This window comes from Neomonachus schauinslandi, chromosome 14 (genome assembly GCF_002201575.2).
Source record: "Neomonachus schauinslandi chromosome 14, ASM220157v2, whole genome shotgun sequence".
NCBI classification, from domain to species: Eukaryota; Metazoa; Chordata; class Mammalia; order Carnivora; family Phocidae; genus Neomonachus; species Neomonachus schauinslandi.
In genome coordinates, this window is record NC_058416.1 from 73299715 (window position 1) to 73320302 (window position 20588).

At 48.2% G+C, this 20588-nt stretch overlaps 1 protein-coding gene across 1 annotated transcript in view; it reads right to left on the reverse strand.

Moving 5' to 3' along the window:
* MYO18B (myosin XVIIIB) overlaps window positions 1-20588 on the reverse strand; it is a 239894-nt gene that overhangs the window by 84068 nt on the left and 135238 nt on the right. The window contains exons 29-33 of the mRNA XM_021703505.2: window positions 19993-20116; window positions 19030-19230; window positions 15401-15511; window positions 11015-11119; window positions 3582-3734 (exon numbers count right to left, since the gene is read on the reverse strand). Coding sequence (XP_021559180.2) covers window positions 3582-3734; window positions 11015-11119; window positions 15401-15511; window positions 19030-19230; window positions 19993-20116 — 694 coding nt within the window. The remainder of the gene's footprint in view (window positions 1-3581; window positions 3735-11014; window positions 11120-15400; window positions 15512-19029; window positions 19231-19992; window positions 20117-20588) is intronic.

Consider the following 20588-nt stretch of genomic DNA (forward strand, 5'->3'; position numbering starts at 1 on the left):
AATCAGATTGTGTCACTCTCTGTTCGAAACCTCCCAATGGCTTCGCATGGCCCTTGGAATAAAATCAAAACCTTCTGGATCCTATACGTTTGGGTCCCTGCCTTCTTCTCCTTCTCCCAAGGTAGTTTAGCTGACCACCCAAGCTACACGAGACCCCTTGCAAGTCCTTATTCCAGAACCTTGTTTATTTCCTTTAATACCCATATTAAGGTGTGGGATGTTTCTACGTATTTGTATCACTCTTTGCTTGTCTTCTTTGCCATCAGATATAAGTTTCGGGGTGCCTGGGTGGCTCAGTCAGTTAAGCATCTGCCTTCGGCTCAGGTCATGATCGCAGGGTCCTGGGATCAAGCCCCGCATCGGGCTCCCTGCTCCGCGGGAAGCCTGCTTCTCCCTCTCCCGCTTTCCCTGCTTGTGCTCCCTCTCTCACTGTCTCTTTCTGTCAAATAAATAAACAAAATCTTTAAAAAAAAAAGATGTAAGTTTCACGAGGGAGGGTACCTGTCTGACTAACCATTTACACACCTAGATGGAGCACATCACCTGACACACAGTAGGTGCCTCATGAATCATGAATGAGTGAAGGAAGGAAGGAATGTATGAAGTTGTTCAGTGTCCGACCCAGCACTTAGGGCACAGATGGCAGCGAAGTTAGCTCCCTCTCCCTGTCCCCTCCTGTCTGCTCTCCCCACCTCTGTCCCTGGAGCCTTCAGGTAAAGGACAAATACCTTCGCTGGGAGAGAAAACACAGTGATGCCCAATGTCATCACCGCTTTATTTGATTAGCTCTGACTCCGGCATCCGGGACACGTGTCCTGGCAGCCGAAGCAACTGTACCCTGACCTCTGGTCCATGCCATCCCATCCTTATAACGATTTCCATGACAACAGCAACAGAAAGCCAAGGTTGTGAATTCCCTTTGATAGGAGCCGGATGCAGAGACGGGGAAGAAGGACTTTCAGAAGAATGAAGCTCTTTGATTCAGCTCGAGGCGCCTTCATTAAATACCACTATTTTTCAAGAACACACATTTTAACCCTGCAGAGGGAGGTTTCTCATGAATACTTAAAGAAGGAAGAAGAAGAAGCAACAAAACCATCATGGTTCCTTTTCAAGAACAATCACCTGTAGGGAGGGGGACGCTGGGAGGCTGTGGCACTAGGAACATTTGGGGGGAGGCAGGAAGAGCAAGGGGGCTGCGTGAACCCAAGAGGCCTGGCCCCTGACCAGGGGCTCCGATAACTCTGCCCACGTGAGGCAAGTCAAAAGGCTAAGGGTCTTCCACACACGTGGACAGCCAAACAGACAGGCAAAAGAACCCTTAGATTCTACACTTAGAATCATGAGCCCTGGATATGAATCCCAGCTCTGCCACTCAGCTGCTGTGCTGCCTTGGGCACGTCACTTTCCAGCTCTCAACAGGATTTCCCCATCTGTAAAATGGGCAAATATGAGAGGGTATGAGGATTGAGTGAGGGGACGCACTGAAGCCCAGGTGATTCTAGTTTCCTGACATGGCCATGAAGAGAACAGAGTGATCAACTGTCCTGGTTTGTCTAGGGCTTACCCAGGACATGGGACTTGGAGCCCTAAAACCGGGACCATCAAGGACAAGCCAGGATGGTCGGTCACCCTAGCAGAGCATGGCCGCTAAACAAAGAAACTGCTAAAAATCAGAGAATGATGGAGAGAGAAGAGCCCCTCTGAGCTTCTGGGCTATTCTCTCCAAAAACCCACCAAATTGGTCCAATCATGAGAAAAGCATCACACAAACCCAGATTAGGGGGACGCTTTCCAGGATACCTGGCCGGTACTCCTCAAAACTGTCAAGGTCATGAAAAGCAAGGTAGGACTGGGAAACTGTCCCAGACCAGAGGAGACTGGGCAGGCAGGACAAGCAAACACAGGGTCATGCCCTGGGATGGGTCCCGGAACAGGAAAAAGAATTAATGGAGAAACTCACAAAATCTGAATCAAGCCTAGAATTTAGTTTGGAAAAAAAAAGGAGGGGGTTTCTCCCGTAGCCTATAATCTCTACCTGAAATCTTTCATTTTACAGATGGGAAACTGACACCAGAGACAGGAAGTGAAGAAGCCTCTAGATCCAGTTTCTAGACTCTGCTACCTCCCGCTTCCCAAAGAGCGGGGAGCCCAACGTGGGACTTGATCCCAGGACTCTGGGATCATGTCCTGAGCCGAAGGCAGATGCTTAATGACTGAGCCACCCAGGTGAGTCAGGGAATGTGGGTTCAAGGCCCAGCTTTGCCTTTCACTGGCTGTGTGACCTCAGGCAAATCTCTCACCCTCTCTGTTCCTTCATTTCCTCATTAGGTGAGTGAGTCCATTGAATTCAACAGGCAGGCATTTATTCAGTATTTATTATGTGCAGTGAACTGGACAGGCATCATGAGACACATATAAAGCATAGTCTTGCCATCAGGAAGTATACAGTTTTGCCTGAGAGTACAAAAAGTACAGATAACCCATCTGAGCTTCTGGGGATAATCTCTGTGAAGATACACATGCGCACAGCCCACATGGCAGGCCTGAGGCCTCATGAGAGAAGGCCGGAGAAGGAGGAAGAAGGGAAGGCAACACTCTGAGAAGGTGAGGTGGTGAAGGCAGCGGGAAATGCCTTCCATCTCCCCACACCTGGCTTTGGTGCAAATGGTTTTATCTGCAGGAGGCGTGGGTTAGAAGCATGCGAGCAACATCCCCACTGGGGCTCTGAGCTTCCCTGCATTGTTTCCAGCTCCCCGCGGGCACAGGAAACAAGTCTTGAGTCCCCGCTCTGGGACCTCGCTCCCCAGGTCCCCCACCCCGCTGCGGGATCGGACCCATTCACATCTCTCAACACCTGCCGCCCTGGGCCACGCCGTCTGCACTTGGCCCAACCCGAGCCCGTCCCACCTCCAGAGGTCCTTGGCTTCTGCCTGGCCTCACCGCCCACCCGCCTCTGGTCCTCCTCTGAGGCAGCCAGGGAGGGTGGAGCCCTGAGTTCGAATCCTGGCTCTGACACTTTCTAGCTGTGTGACTCTGGGTGGGTCTCCTCCCCTCTCTGCCGTCTCCCTCGGCTCTCCGGGGAACTCGATGGGCCATCCTGTATAGCATAAATGGGACATGGTGGGCGCTCCTGAAGGTGACAGCCAGAGATCAACATCATTACCGTTCTAATCGGTGCTGTTGGTGGTGGTGGTGGTTCGAGCTCTGCTTTAAGAGCACAATTACTGTTTGTTTCATACTCAGCCTAGGCGGCCACCACACACATCCATGCACACACACACGCTCATGCGCTGCACGCAGCCATCCTGCCCCAGGCCCCCGATCTGCCCACGTCCTTGAGATGCATTCTGCCTCAGCCGTGAGGAAGGGAACTGAACTCGTCCATCCCTTATAAACCCCTGCTCCTCATCGACCACCTCTGTGTGACCCGCCCAGCCCCTCGGTGTCTCCCATCTCCATGCAGGTCTGTGAAAGTCAGTGATGTGGCCACACCCATACCTGGGACCGAGAGCCACCGTCCCCTGGCCGGCTGCAGCATCCCCCCTAGCCTGGTCCTAAGGGGCCCCCATGACACCCACCTGGCTGTGCACTTTCTCCAGCTCCTCCTTGCTGACCGACGTCTTGCTATCCTCCATGCTCCCCAGAAGGAGCTGCACGTCTGACAATAGCGCATGAGTCCTTCTGAGGTCCCTCCGAAGACGCTTCTCCACGTCAAAGTCTCGATGGCCGATCTGGAAGCCAAGGGAAGGCTCTTGTGAGCTAAGACGGCAGAGCATTGGACAGGGTCCGAGTTCTCCAGAACCAGGCTTCCCTGGCTTCAAATCCTGCCCCTGCCTCTCACACTGTGGGACCCTGGACAAGACCCTTCTCCTCCCTGAGCCTCAGTTTCCACATCTGCAAAATGGGAATGGCATCAACCACACGGGACTGCTATGGGAATTAAGTTGGTGTTTAGCCGAAGGCCTGACTCATAGTAAAGGCACACGAATATGAGCTGCGCTCACTGCTGTTTTCACAGCCTGGAGACATCCAAAGTCACTGGGTCTCACCTTTTGCACTCGTGTCATCCATATGGCCTCTCCTCACCTTGTTAAGAGCATACAGCTCGGGCGAGGCCCTCTGGTGACCGAAGTGAGGACAGCAATTACCCAGCCGGGGCTGAGACTGGATAGGGCCGGAGACTCCTGAGGGACTATTCATGCTCTTCCTGTGGGTGCTGCATCTCTGTTCATGCAAATTCACTGAGCCGTAGAGTGGGGTAACACTATGCTTCCCAGCATGTATGTTGCACCTCAGTAAATAGTATTAAAAATAGCTGTGCTGTTTTTGGAGGTCTAAATCAAGTTTTTCTGTCCCTTGAGCTGGTCTCCTTTACCAGGTTAAGGCGCGAGGCCATTTTCTGCAGAGGGATGCAACCCAGAAGCGAGCGCCTTCCTTCCCCCAGCATCCTGAATGTGTAGGCCCTCCAAGTGGGTAGCTGTCCAGTGGCTCCTGCAGAAGCCACATCCTAGACTCAGCGCCAGGAGGGCGACAACCCCCAGGGGTGGCAGTACAGGCTGAGGTGAGCGGAGTCAGGTGCAAGATTACCCCAGAGGCCCGACACGAAACACTGACAGCCCGTGGTCTCCCCTAGAAGTGGCGCTGATGGGAAAAGCACCATCTGAGCATCTCTGAAACTCGGAAAGAAACGAACAGCCCCCTTCTTGGCCTCCTCAGGAGACCAGCGGAGAGAACACGGCACCGTCGATCAGATGGGGAGTTTTCAAGAAAACGCGGTGTAGGTGTGTCAGCCATAGGACCCAATTTCTACACACCTGGATACCTGTGCCTTTCCAGAACCATTTCCTGGGATGCTCCCAATGCCCTGGAATATTCTAGAAAGAAGGTGGGGTTTGGAACGGGGTGGCCCAGGTTCTAAACCCTGGCTCACCATTTGCTAGCAGAGGGGTGTATGCCTGCATGGGGTCACCTCTCTGAACCCAAGGCAACTCACCTATAAAAATAAGGTAAAAAAAATAAAAACTCCATCCTGAGTATGCTGCCAAGCACTTTATAAATATAAAGAATTATGAGTATTGTCTGATGACCTAGAACGCACTCCTCTAGATTCTGCATTACTATTTCTCCGCTCCCAGTTTGGAATTCTTTGAAAAATGAGTTGGTTCTTCAGATCTAGCCTCTTTGTTCTCAAAGGTATTGCTTTAAGTTTTAAATGTTGGTCCTATATATGTGTGTGTGTGTGTGTGTTTGTGTGTGTATACATATATACATATATATATAACATAATCTCACCTGCTGAGCTGAGATCAGAACTGGACATTATGCCAGGCCCTTCGTCACATGTTATTACATTTAACTCCTGTGACAATCTCTTAAAAATAGACATTATAATTTCTATTGCCTTTATAAAAGCAGAAATAGCTTACATTTATAGAGAGCTTTCTAAGTGTCAGACACTGTTCTAAACCCTTTATGGGAGTTAACACGTTTGGTCCTCATGAAGAATCTATGAGGTGTGTAGTATTACAGTTCCCATTTTACAAATGATGAAGCTGAAGCCTACAGAGCGGGAAGTAATTGGCCCAAGATCCCGCCTCCACCGAGTGGCAGAGTTCGGATGATAGGAATCCAGTTGTCCTGACTGGAAAGAGGTGATTTCAGTGAAATGGATGATAAAAGAGGTAGGTTTTGCTCTTTAATTTAAGGGAAGGTGTTATGGAAACAGAGAGGAACATCAGCCAGCTCAGGCTTAGATGGGATCAGGAAGAATCTTAGGTAAGTGGGAGCCAGGTGAGGTATGGGAAGAACATTCCAAGAAGAAGCCATGCCATGAGCAAAAACAGAGGGCTGAGAAAGTCTGGTGCCTCTGGTTCCAGTGATTAGCATGAGGGCATGAAACATGGAGGTGGGGCAGATCACAGAGCAAGAGAAGTTACCTGGGGCCAGCTCATGTCTTGTGAGCAAGGTGAGACTCTTACGTACTGTCATGGGAAAATGGAGGCAGAGCTGGTGAAATTGACATAGAGTAAGTGATCTACTCAAGGTGATGGCGTGGCTATGCAGCGGGGATTTGAACCCAGGCAGCTCAGCATTAGAATGCAAAGTCTTTAACCACTGCACCGTAGTGCCTTAGGGGAACCTGAATCATGATTCACTAATTCGAGCCCAGGTTCGTTACCATGATTGCATTCAAGCAGCATACTCAGCATCTCTCTTATTTTTTTCTTTTTTATCTGTTCTTGCTCTTTACACATCCCAGAGTATAAAGAGCATTCATTCTCCTGCAGGGCAGGTTGGCATCAGGGACATTCCTTGATGTTGGCAGTGACCACGGCTCAGATATTACCACCATCCCTGCCAGGAAGACCCTGAAAATGCTGCCATCTGTCTCCTTTCCAGAGGGATCTTTGCAAACCCAACTCACAACAAAAACCTCAGACAAGTCACCCTCCCCTTCATAATGAATTGATATAGGAGAGGAGAGCAAAAAAGAGAGAGAGAGGGAGAGCTCATTAGGTTAATGGGAAATAAATGTCATCCCGCAAGTTTGCATTCTGTAGCACAAAGATCCAAATTTGGATAAAGCTAGTGAATAATTAACCAATAAATCTAAATGATGTTTAGTGTTGTTGTGGGCAACCGTATTCAAATCTCAACTGTTTCACCATTTATCATAAAGCCAAATTGTCTGGGGCAGTTGTTAAATGTCTGTTGTCAAGGATTTCTCTGAGCACTTTAAAAATATAATCTTGAAATGCTGGTAAGGATAATCAACCACTTATAGATGGGGAGATTGAGGCTAAGAGAGAGAATGGATAACATTCTGAAAAAAATCAACATGGTCAAAAAAACGTTGTTTCTAATTAACTGGACCTTAACCACTTTTAAGCAGCACAGTGCTAGGTTTTAAAAATACAGGCTTTCAAATAATACAGACTCCATTACAAATCCACTTAGGCCACTAACAAGCTATATGATCTTGAGCAATTTGCTTTAGCTTTTGAGCCTCAATTCTATCACTTATAAGAAGGAACTAATAATACCTTTCCCACAGAATTGTTGTAAAAATCAAATACAGTATGTTACAAAAAACTACAATTAAATAGTTATCTATGGGGCACCTAGGTGGCTCAGCCAGTTAAGCATCCGACTCTTGGTTTCAGCTCGTTATGATCTCAGGGTTCTGGGACTGAGTCCCACACTGGGCTCTGTGCTCAGCACAGAGTCTGCTTGAGATTCTCCCTCTCTCCCTCTGCTCCTCCCCCAGCTTGTGCACTCTCTCTCTTTCTTTCTCTCTCAAATAAATAAATAAAAATCTTTAATATTAAAAAAACTTCAAAAGCAAGAAAGGAATAAAAGAAGAAGAAAAGAAAGGGGACAATAAGCCAACAAATACTGAACACAAAATAAGAGAATATAAATAACTTCACATATATCAGTCATTCCACTAAATGTAAATGAATTAGATTCTCCTATAAAAAGTTTGAGACTGGGGCGCCTGAGTGGCTCAGTCGGTTAAGCGGCTGCCTTCAGCTCAGGTCATGATCCCAGAGTCCTGGGATTGAGTCCCACATCAGGCTCGCTGCTCAGCAGATAGCCTACTTCTCTCTCTCCCTCTGTCTCCCAGTTTGTTCTCTCACTCTCTGTCAAATAAATAAATAAAATCTTTAAAAAAAAAAATTTGAGACTAAAACACTGAATTAAACAACACACACACACACACATTTGGAAAGGTTGAACATGAAGGGATTTAAAAAAGGTCTTGCCAGGGGTGCCTGGGTGGCTCAGTGGGTTAAGTGTCTGCCTTCGGCTCAGGTCATGATCTCAGGGTTGGGAGATCGAGCTCCATGTTGGGCTCCTTGCTCAGCGGGGAGTCTGCTTCTCCCTCTCCCTCTGCCCCTTTCCCCTCTTGTGCTCGTGCACTCTCTCACTCTCTCAAATAAATCAATAAAATCTTTAAAAAATATATAAATAAATAAATAAGGTCTTGCAGGCAAACTAACTAAAAGAAATGAAGCAAGAGTGCCTGGGTGGCTCAGTAGTTAAGCATCTGCCTTCGGCTCAGGTCATGATCCCAGGGTCCTGGGATCGAGTCCCACATCGGGCTCCCTGCTCTGCTGGAAGCCTGCTTCTCCCTCTCCCACTCCTCCTGCTTGTGTTCCTGCTCTCGCTATGTCTCTCTGTGTCAAATAAATAAATAAAATCTTTTAAAAAAAAAGAAATCAAGAAAAATAAAATAAGGCAAAAATCATTCATGGAAAAAAGAGGGACCATATCATAATCAAAGGAACAATGCTAAGGAAATAAAACAATAATAAACTTAGATGCACCTAAAAACATAATCTCAAAATATATACATGCTCTGGAGAAACTCTTGCCCATGTGCACAGTGAGACATACGTAAGAATAGGCAAGGCAGTTTTATGTCTTAGAACAGAAACAACTAAATATCCACCAGCAGAAGAATGGAATTAAAAATAAAAAGAATATTGTGTAGCAGTTAAGATGAATGAATTAGGGGCACCTGGGTGGCTCAGTCATTAAGCGTCTGCCTTTGGTTCAGGTCATGATCCCAGCGTCCTGGGATTGAGCCCCGCAATGGGCTCCCTGCTCCGCGGGAAGCCTGCTTCTCCCTCTCCCACTCCCCCTGCTTGTGTTCCCTCTCTTGCTGTGTCTCTCTCTGTCAAATAAATAAATAAAATCTTAAAAAAAAAAGATGAATGAATTAGAGCTCCACGTATTATCATGGAGTGGTCTTCAAACATGGTACAAAAGGCAACAAAGTTAGTTGCAGAATCATGTTACTGTATGTGGTTAAAGTTCAAATACATATGCCAGGGAATTCCATACTCCAACCACAGGATGATAGTCTCCTCTAGGGAGCAAGGAAGAAGGAAGGAGGAAGGAGTGGGAGCTTTAGGAATGGAAACAAAGCCGCCAACATAGCGAGAGCAGGAACACAAGCAGGGGGAGTGGGAGAGAGAAAAGCAAGCTTCCCACAGGGCAGGGAGCCCGATGTGGGACTCGATCCCAGCACCCTGGGATCAGGACCTGAGCCGAAGGCAGACACTTAACGACTGAGCCACCCAGGCACTCAAATGTTAAACAAACATTTAAGTGTGTTTTCTTTTCTTAAAAATATCTGAATCTGATACCGCAGATTTTTAATTTATGTGAACCCTGGGTGCTTGGTGCATAAGCATTGATTATATTATTCATTCTACTTTTCCCTGTGTTTGGCAAATGTCTTAATAAAACATTAAAAACTACCAAATGTGATCATTTATTTAAAGGTTCCAGCTTGGTGGCTAACATGAAATTAGCATTTTATTAATTTCAAGTCACCTTCTGTTTCCACAGAAAATGTTTCATTTCAGCAATATCTATAAAAACCTTTCTTTACTGGATTACCTACTTTGTTTCCTCCAATGGACCATGCTGAATAGAATGCCACCTTCTCCCGGTGACTTCCCACTATCATTCTAGAATCAAATATTGGGCTAGGCTCTCTTGCACTAATGCTAAAGAAAGAGTAACCCCAATGGCTCTGCACTCAATGGCCTGGTTTGCTTGGCTGAGATACTAGAAAATTCAGAGCAGGAAGATGATAAAGCTTTCCTGTGGATTCCTTCAGCTTCCAACCCAGACACTCAATGCTATGGTGGTCCTGCTCTAAGATTCACTCACTTAATCAATTAAAAAAAAATACAGGGGTGCCTAGGTGGCTCAGTTGGTTAAGCATCTACCTTCAGCTCAGGTCATGATCCCGAGGTCCTGGGATTGAACCCCGCATCAGGCTCCCTGCTCACGGGGAGTCTGCTTCTCCCTCTCCTGTTCTCCCTGCTTGTGCTGTCTCTCTCTCTCTGTCAAATAAATAAATAAAATATTTTTAAAAATACATAATGAGCACCTATTTGTCTAATCGCTAGGGCGATGGCTTGAAGAAGGGTCCATATTCCTTTGTGACCAGAAAGAATAACTCTGCTGATAGACAGCGAGATCATTGCTAATTAAAAGACAGTGCATGCCCGTTAAGCAAAGACCTTAAAATACACTCCTGTGCGACTTTAAAAGAAATTATCGAAGCCACAGGCATCTCTCCGATGTTGGGGTTTCATGTAGTGGCAGCACAGGCAGGGCAAGGAATATCTGGGCGATGGAGGAGTGCTTCCTCTCACCTGGGAAATCAGGAGCTGGTGCTGGGCTCTGCGGGCTGCTTTATTTACAGCCGTGAATTTTTTGCGAAGACGGAGGTTAATTTTGTGCTCAGGGGACATTTGGTCATGGCTATAGACATTTCTGGTTGTCACAATGAAGGGGGGATGGTATGTTGCTGGTATTTGGTAGGTGGAGGCCAGGGATGCTGCTCAGCATCCTAGGGGGCATGGGACCATCTCCCTACCGCAAAGGAGGATGTGGCTTGAAATGTCTACAGTGCCGCAGTTGAAAACCTTGGTATACAGCCATGGCAACCTCCCCACAGGGCTCTGCCCTCCAGAAGCTCAGAGCAGTTCATTAGCTCACCCAAAGCCATGTAACAGAAGTGGCCCCAGCGAGGGTTTCAAGCTACATTTGCTCGACTCTGAGCCTGACTGCCTCTAGCAGAAGTCTTGTTCTCAGGAGGCCAGCTGTGAACACAGTCGCCATTCACATTCACCCCCTTAAAGCTAGGGCTGCTTACCCTCCCTCCCCGACAGTTGCTGAAGGCAAGGCGACCTCGTCTGTCCCTTCTGGCTAGGCGCACTCTGTTTATTCTCATGGTCCTTCCAAGAACCCTGCTGTGTGTGGACCCCAGAAGGTCTCCTTTGAAGAGCAGTGAGTGTGGACAGGGCTGGAATTGATGGGCCAGAGGGCACTTGGGATGACCTGGTGGAGGCTGGCTGAACCGATTGGCCTCTGGCTTTTCCTGAGGACTTACTGAGCTGTCCTCCCCCTTGGATCCATCTCTCTGAACAGGGCCTAGAGGCAGGGAATGTGTTCTCCCAAACGCCTGCTGGGGCTTCCCTCTTACCTGATCACAGAGGGTTCCAATCAGGCCTTCCAGATCCTGCTTCTCGTGGAGGACCATCTGCTTCTCCTCGTATTCTTGCTCCAGCTGCATTTCGAGCTGGCGGAGCTGCGGGCACAAAGGGCAGATGCAGACATAGGCTAAATGAGCTCCATCCGGACAAAACCCACAGGCAGGGAGACCATCTGGGGGGGGGGGCGAGATATGAAGCTCACAGCCCCTTGCCCTGTTCCACAAAGGCCGCCCTAGCGATTAGGAAGTGGGTGTCTCTGTCGGAGAACTCAGGAGCCTAAGAACTTGGGAGCCCGACAATTATGGGGACAGCTGGCCAATGATGGGGAGCCCCCGCCACTCACCGTGAAGCCCTCGCCCCCCCAGTTCCTTGCCCACTCCCCAACAGCTGTTTCCTTACTATGCCATGACCTTGCCTGAATAGTTGCAAATCTTGGCACTCTGACTTTTTAAGGCTCTGGGCAACATTATACCCAACATATTAAAATGTAGCCACCTTCTTTATCAAATAGACTGTGACTCCATTAAAAAAAAAAAAAAAAGGAGGAAGAAGTTTGCATTTGCCATTACTCGGTGTTGTGGATTACATGTTCGGGTCTCTCCCAAATACCTATGTTGAAATTCTAACCCCCCCCTGCGCAGTATTATCTGAAGACGCAGGCTTTGGGAGATAACTGGGTTTAGGTGAGGTCCAGGGGAGTGGAGCCCCCATACTGGGATCAGGGCCTTTCTAAGAAGAGATCGCAGAGAGCTTGCTTCTTCTGTCTCTCTCCACCACCTGAGGACACAGCAAGAAGGCAGCTATGTGCAAGCCAGGAGGAGGGCCCTCACCAGAGGCCCAATCTGCTGGCACCTTGATCTTGGACTCCCCAGTGTCCAGAACTGCGAGAAATGAATGTTTGTCCTCTCAGCCCCGGTCTGTGATACTCTGTTATAGCAGTCCAAACAGACTAAGACATTTGGCTCCGGGCAACTCATTTCATTTCATTGGCTCTGATTTCTCTAATCACCCAGCAAAGGCAGGTGTTCTCCACTAAAGTGAATACTCCACGATAACCCCTTTGCACACCCTCTTCCCCGCCAGCCCTTCTCCTATATGCTGCCTTGCCCACCCCTTCTTCCTCCCTTTCCATGCTGTATCAATTACCCTATTGCATAGGTGGGCAAACTGAGTCAGAGAGACGTTCTAAGGCCCCTACTCCTAAATCAGTTGCCGCTAAGAGCAGTTAGCGTTCTACCTCCTGACACTGGCTCTTCTGCCACCCCAGACAGCCATCACCATTCCCACCCAGGTCGCTGAAACCATTGATTTCCTGCCACAGCAAGAGATAGATGGGATAGATGGAGCAGAGCAGGCACTAGATGAAGTCCAAGTGTCTGCCATCAAGAGAAAAGTACCTTTCTCTGACCTTGCTCTCCCCCTTTATAAATCTGTCCATGCAAACGCCTCAGGAGGGCCTGGGTCACATCTCCACCTCATCGGGACCCTGGCTCAGGGCACTCATGATGCTTTGAGAAACTTTTAGAATGCACCAGAAGTTGTGCAACCTTCACACAAGGGCATAGGGGCAGGGACAGAGGGCTTCCATCTCCTGGCCCATGGAGGGCAAACTAGTGGTTGATGGCCACTTACGTAAAAAGCAAGTCCATTTCAAAACTTTAAGAGTGAGAGACACAAGGCCCTCTGCTCATATCTGCTTTTGGAGTGGAGGCTGGCAAAGCTAAAACACATTTTGAAAAATACACAAAATAATAAAGACTCTGTATCAAGCCAGGCAAAGTTTTCTGGAGTGTGTTCTGCAGGATGGCTCCCCATGGCGTGATGGGTACGTAGGTGGAGGAAAGTCCATGCTAGAATGAGTGTGGGAACCACTGAGTTAACGGGTTCTTCAGTGCAAGACTTATCAGAGCCTTTGGCAAATTCATGTGCAGGAAGCATTAGGATGCGGCATTGCCCAAGGCTGACTTCTATCAATGCTTCCTAACATGGCCTTCCACGGTCCAAACATTTGCAAAAGAAAAAGAATTTAAATCTAGCATTTTCAGTGAGAGACTGGGCTTGGGAGTGAGACAGACCTAAGCTTCAAGTCCTGGCTTGGCTACTTCCCCGCTAGGTAACTTTGGGCAACTCACTTCACCATTTTGAACTCTGGTTTTCTCATCTGTGAACCAGGACCACAAACCTCACAGAATCCTTCAGAGGAGCAAGGAAGCGGATGGACAACAAGAACCCATCTGGGTGCACGTTGCTCACTGGGTGTTCAAAGAATCCCATTCATTTCTCCCAGATATGTAAGAACGGAGAAAAAGCAGAAACTGACCCCTCGATGCAAACTCCCAGCACTTCACAGTTTACAAGCTACTGCCCATTCTTTTATCTCCTCTTCACAATAGCAGAGGAGGGCAGAATATTTTCTATCATTGCTTGTATGTCTTAGATCAGAAAATGGAGTCTCAGGGAAGTTCTGAGACTTAACTCAGGGACACACAGGTCTGGATGAGTCCAAAATCGTTGACTTTCTTTCCAACCCTGGTGAGTTTGGGAACGAATGTGCTTGATTCCTCGGGATGAATCCATGTAAAGCCCCAGAGGGACTGAGCTTTAGGGGGACCCCAAAAGGAGTATTTGAAGAGCAGGACAGGCAGCAGATGCAGCAGCATCCACCACTGGGGGGTGAAGATTGGGCTCAGCTCTCAAACACTTCCCTGGAGTAAGGGCAGGGTACCAAGGCAGTCTGATCTGCCCGAAGATGTGCTCAGCGAGACTCCCATCTCCTGCCGAGGTTCTGACAATCACCAAGACGCCCTTCAGTCCTGCCCAGGAGGATGCTTGGCTGTGGGCTCTGCAGGGCGCCAAGGCCTCATGCCTTCCTTCTCTTGGATGGACGAATCACATCCAGGAGCAAGGGAACCACCCGGCTGGTTCATTGGCTCTTCTGCAGGGCCCACTGCTGGAAATCCACTATTGCTTGTAAGTTTCCAACAAACAAGGATTCCATTACAAAACTGCTGCAATGTTTCCCCATCTGAGATCTCCCTGAGTCTTCACTGTGACCCTGCAAGTAGTCACATTATCCTATCTTACAGATGAGAACAGTGAAGCTTATTAGTAAGGTTGTGTGGTTCCTCCAATAGCCCCACACCTGGTAGCTGATGACATTGAGACCTGACCCAAGCATGACTTGACTCCATGACTCCAATGAAAAGCAGTGACATTGGCTTTCTTGTGTGTCTTATAAACAGGCTCTGAGTGACCAGCGCTGGATACAGAGCAAGGAGTCCAGGAACAGCATGGACTTAAGTAGCAGTGAAGGCTTTTAAATCACTTTCCCAAGATGGCACCATTGTTAAGGTGGAAGGGCAGAGATCCAAACCAAGAGTCTGGGAATTCCAACACCCAGGCCCTCAAGCCGTACAGCCTAGAGGTCTCTGCAGACAGACCGCCGAGGGAGCCTATAACAGGAATCAGCTTTGGAAAATGCTACTCCACCCCTTCTTGGAGATCCAACTGCCCATGAGATGATGAAGGACCTGGAGGGGTCCCACAGTGAGAAAACCTGTTCACTGAGCCATAACCCACAGCTTTCCAGCCATCCCACTTAAGAGATGCATCTTCTATTCATATCAATCAATGCATCTGTAAGGATGTTTATCTCGGCATTGGTTAGGGTAACAGAAAATCCGAAAATCCTCAATTCCCAACGACAGGGGACTTGTTGAAGAGATTACAGCACGTGCCTAAGGTGGACTGCTTTTAAAGCTCTTAAATATGTAAGTTAGATCTGTATTTACTGACATGGAAAAAGGCCCAGGACACACCGCTGAGGGAAATAGCAGGCTTCAAGAAAGCATGACCCCATTTAGGGAAAATGATATCTCAATAAATATGTATGCGTGTGTGTACAACGAGAGAGCTATGAAATGACTTTTAAAATAGTAATAATGATGGTTTCTAGGTGGTACGATTGCAAGGATTTATTGCTTTCTTACCCACTGTTTGAAATGTCTGCAGGAGCTTGGATGAAGTGTAAGAAATTATTTGCAAAGGAAATAGCCATAAGAGACTAGTCCCCTCCTTGAAACCTGTTAAGTCCTTACTCAAGGTATAAAATTACATGGCATTATGGGCTTTTGGCAGAAATCTTGGGGTGCTGATGCTTGACAGTTCCAGTAGCTTCTGGAAGTTCTAGGACCATATTTAAGATAGGTATTTCTGCTCTAGCACCCCTGACAGCTAAGGTCTTCAGTGGTTGCAGGAACAGTTTGTCCCCAGGCCCTAGAATCCACCCCTCTCCCCGCCTCCCACGCAAAGGAAGATGGCACCAGGACCAGACCTGCCAGGGCCCAAGGGCACAGTTCTGTTTGCTGTTCACATACCCGCTTCTGGCAGGACTGGCGGACATCTTCCAGCTCCTCTTCCTGGTCCTCACGATCCTTCTGGTGCATCTGCTTCATCCGCTCGATCTCCAGCTCAAACCTCTGGCGGAGCTGGGGGGGGGTGCGGACAGCAAGGACGGAGGCACATGAGGGCGACCCACACCAACCATGTCAGACTGGTTATCCCCCCTCCTGCGTTTTTCATTTCTGGAGTGCGGGGAGGAGAGTCAAGTCATCCCCCAGGCACCCACCCAGGAAGGTCAGAAATGATGGATAAATAGCCCACGTGCTGCCTCTATCCCTTCCTGAAGTCATTACAAGCATCACTAATCAATCACACTCTTTCCCATTGAATTTAGACAGAAGACTCCTTCAGGATCCTTCTCAACACTTTCAACACAAAACAAATGTGTCATCCCTGGAGCAAGCATCAGTGAGGGTTTTTTGGATGGATGGCTAGGTGGGTGGATGGATGGTAGAACAAAAGTTTATTCATGAAAACAAGAAAGGCTGCAGAGGGAGAACGTTTGCCCAAAATGTCACCTTAGACAATTCACTTTGCCTCTGATTACTCTGTGGAAAACCACCACCTCAGGATGCTTTACGAGAATTCGATGAGATCGCCCGCATTAAGTATCTAGCACATTGTCTGGCACACGATTATGACTTTCTCTTTTGAAAGCAGACAGGAAGGACTGCCCTTCTCCCTTTCTGGAAGACAAAATTAAGAGCTGTGTCCCTTTTAAATGAGAACTTCCAAAATTTGCTCAGAGCCAACAAAGAGCCACCTGCGGTGCAGGATGTTTAAACCATGTGACGTTGTATAGAAGGTTCTAGAATTGGAAGCAGATGTCATGGGTTCCTGTGGCGGTTCGAGACGCTCCTTTCTTGATCTTTGTAATTGAGGGACTGACCCAAGCTCTTGCTTCTCAAATTCCGTGGTGTGTTAGCATTACATAAAGCTATTTTTAAAAATTTACATTTCAGGGCTTCACCCTAGACCTACCGGATCAGAATCTGTGGAGTGCGGGCTCCAAGAATTTATACTTCCAAGCTTCCATTTATCCGTACTCTAATGCCGTTGGTCATGGAGCAGCATTTGGAACCCAATACCTTAGATGGGTTACAATGTAGAAACTATGATCATTTACCACACCACCCAGAGCCTCCTACCAAGCCTTCGGAAGGTTACAACTGCTGTCCCTCACATGGAAATTAAATTGGGAAAAAACAATCTTGGTCTTTTAAAATGTTGACAATATTCTCTACCATGCAGGACCATGGTGGAGAGGCAAAAGGTAGCGTACCACAGAGCCCCTATTACAGTTCCTGGCATAAAATAGGCTCACTTTAAATGTCAACCTCCTTCCTTGCCTCCTTTAAAATGACAGAGGTTATGGGAAGATAATCCAAAACGAGGAGCTTAAGCAAGTAAATATAATATTTCTTTTTCATTTTTTTTCTAGCCTCTTGGACACTCCTGACATCTGCAATACAATTTATGTCAAGCTTATATGAGTTAACATAAAATTCCCTGGAAAAAGTGCTATACTGTGATCAATAAACATCTCCCGATGTCTACAAGGACACAGTGTGGCGTGAGGTTCTGGGCGAAGCTAAAGACGGATTCAAGTGTTGTGTCAGCCTCGCCTTCTGTGTATGCTGAGGGTTGAAAATTAGGAAGGACGCATTAACTTCCCGGTCCCTGAGGTCACAGGAGTACATTTCTGCTCCTGAGCACCGAGGGGTACCCTGGTGGTATCTTAAATAACTCAGAATTTTCCAAAATGCTCGCTTTATTCTTGACTTTGGGTTGCTATATGAACTGCGCCATTCTCCACGTCCCTTAAAATGATCTACGAAGATATTCCACCTCCTTCATGAACCTCCGTGGATTCCTAGCTGGATCTGGGGGAAGCCAGGGGATTGACAAGGCTCCAGTTTTCTCTGTACAGAGGAGGAGACTGAAGTCTGGAGAAGACAGGGGGGCTTGCTTAAGGTCATAGAGACTGAGCTGCCTGGAGGACCCCATGTGGATGTGACCATATTTCAGCTCCTTGAATGCCACAGGACTTTCCTCCCCCCAGGCCTTTGCATGGGCTATTCCTCCTGCATGGAACTCTCTTGGTGCCAACTTGGACTCATCCTTCAGTAAATGTCACTTCCTCCAGTAAGTCTTCCCTGATTGTTCCCCCAACCTTGCTCCCAAGACCAGAGATGCAAATTAAACTCTCTCAAGATACTCAGCAGGACTATAAACTTCCAGAAGGCAGAGGGCACATCTGCCTTGTTTTGTTTTGTTTTTAGAGAGACAGAGAGAGTGGTGGGGAGGGACTGTGGGAGAGGGAGAAAGAGAGAATCCCAAGTAGGTCCACACTGAGCATGGAGCCTGACGCAGGGCTCGATTACACGACCCTGAGACCATGCCCTGAGCCAAAATCAAGAGTCAGATGCTTAACTGACTGAGCCACCCAGGCGCCCATGTCTTGTTTACACCTGCATCCTTAGCATCCACACCTTGCATGATGCAAAGTAGGCGCTTGACAAATTCTCATAGGCTGAGTGAGCTAAAGGACCTCAGTGTTCTGAACTGCTTCAGACTCTGTCCCTCCATGCCCGCCACACCCGGTCTCAGTACTTAGGAGGTTCCTTGCCAGTGGAGTGAGAGTAACTGAGAAGCCAGGGCAGGCACCCCTGCCTTCCCACTCCCTCACCCCACTGAACCAGAGCTGCTCAGAGTTCATCTGCTCTACATATTCACGCTACCTAGTCAGATTTTCTCGGGAAGGGGGTCCCCGCCTTATAACCGTTTCAGAATCATTGCCACTTGTGAAATGCCACATGAGAAATTTCTTTCCAGCTAAGCCTCAGGAAAAGGCTTTGTTTCCACTTGAAAATCTGGTTTGTTTTTACCTTGGGATAACAAAGAGCACGCAACTCACATTTCCTTTTTCTCTCTGGCCACCAGGAATTTCAGAGCTGAAACCATTAAGGGTATAAGATCACATGTTTTGTGTATCCGCCATCCCCAGACCTCCTTGGTGTCTATTTTAGTGTATGTTTTTCTGGCTTGGATTGTTTTATTTATAATTTTTCTGTTTTAGGATGCATACATTCTATAAGCTGCTTCGAATTCTTTGTGGAATGAGGCGGGCATGTCAACAAAGGAGCCTACAAAGAAAATCTTCATCGGAAACTTCATTAAGGGTGCTGGTATTAGGGGAGTCACTATTCCTGCCTTATTTCCCTTAGTGGTTTTGTGTTTCCCAAAGATTAGTGCCCCAATCTTCCTGGAGGTTGTGCACAGCGCTGTGCATGCAGCAGGTGATTTGGACTCAGATGTCACGAGCTCCAGATCCACCCCTGGCACCCCCTCTGGGTCTCCGAGCCTCAGCTTCCACATCTATGAAGAGGGGACCATACTGATGTCTGACCCTCACAGGATGGCAGGAGTGGGCTAGATCAGGAAGGATCTAAATGCCAGGCGTGGAGGTTAAGAGGGTCTCGCGGTTAATAGGGAGCCACAGCAGAATAAGGAGACGCTGAGCGAGGTGAGGTGCTGGTGTTGTATTTCAATAACCCCCTTCTGCACCGGAGCCAGTATGGGACCTGGGACCGAGATTTCCTACCTGCTGCAGCTGCTTGATGGTGTTCTCTTGTTGGTTCTGGATTTTCTGTTGCTCGAGGGCGCTAGATTCCAGCTTCCAGAGCCTCTCCTTCAAGCCAGCTACACAGTTCTCTCCCAGAGAGGACAGCCCCAACAGCTCCCGCTTATGGGCCTGCAGAGTCTCCACCTCCCGCTTCAGCTGCGAGGTTTCCTGCTCCTTTTGCTACAGAGGTCAAGGGAGTGGAGATCCAGAGTCGCGTGACCACACGTCCCATCACCAGGGAACAACCTGTCATCCCTACCTCGGCCTGGAAACCCTGTGCGACACAGAGGGCTGCTCCCTGGGACAGTTCACACAAGCAGGGGTGGGGGCCTTTGTGGGGAGCAACACTACGGCCCCCAGAGTTAGACCTCAAAGCACATAAAGGGAGTGTTTGCCCATTTATAAGCCGGGCATCTGCCAAGGAGGGGATTGAGACACTGGGGCAGTGAGGCAAGGTGTCCAGAAATGACTCGTCCAGGTTAGAAAGTCAGCTCCAGGGTCAAAGAACTTTGGGCTAGATCAAGAAATTGCTGAGATCTCTCTTGGGGGTAGCAGGGAGCCACAGAAGCATGGGGAGCTATTGAGTAAAGTGTCCGTGTCACATTTTAATAAAATCCCTCTGCACTAGAGCCCGCATGGGACGGGGCACTGACCCCGGATGGGGTGACAGTAACTCATTCTTTGCCCAGCCTCTCCTACCTCCCAGGTGGGTACCTTGAAAGTGCTCAGATCATCTGATGATCACTCTTCCAACCACTGTTTGTTGTATTAAGGCACCCTGGGACCCATGACTTCAGCTGGTTGGCGGGGACTAGCATACCCCTGCCACCAACCCCCTCCAGAGTTCTCTCCCTGTCACTATTTACATTGGGTGCACAGGGGGGTTTCCTGGAAGCCAGCAACTAAGAGCCTAGAGGGCTCCATGCCCTCCCCATCCCTTACCTTCAACTGTTGCTGAAGCTGGCCTAGTTCCCACCGGACACTGGTGTTCTCCTGGGTCACTTTCTCTCGAAGACCCTTCTCAAACACAGACTCCCCCAGGGCCTGGGCCAGCTGCATATCAAACCTGTTTAAGCAGAGCGTATGTCACGGTACTGTGGGGGGGCCCTGGGGCTTGGGGGGGGGAACAAGGGCTGGAGAGAAGCAGTGAGCCTGCCGGCAAGCACGAGAAAGAGACAGAGAGAGAAAGAGAGGGAGGGAGAGAGAGATGGAAGGTTTCGCACGGTGCTTTTATGTAAGGTTGTGGATGTGCAGGAGGAATCCAGAATGTCAGAGAGCAACTTTTAGGGCTCAAATAGAGTTTCCACAAAAATAATGGAGACTTATATAAAACATGATTAAATACAGAGGTGAAAACCAGAGTAGAATAAAACTGTATACAGATGCAGAAAGAAGAAAAAAACATATAGAATCATAGAAAAATCTCATCTATCTGGTTTGCCCATATATGCGAAGACGCTTTAAATCTACAAGGTCCAGGTTCGGGGTCTAATAGTCACTGATCGGTGAAGGAATGGAAGTATATATCTGCACAAACG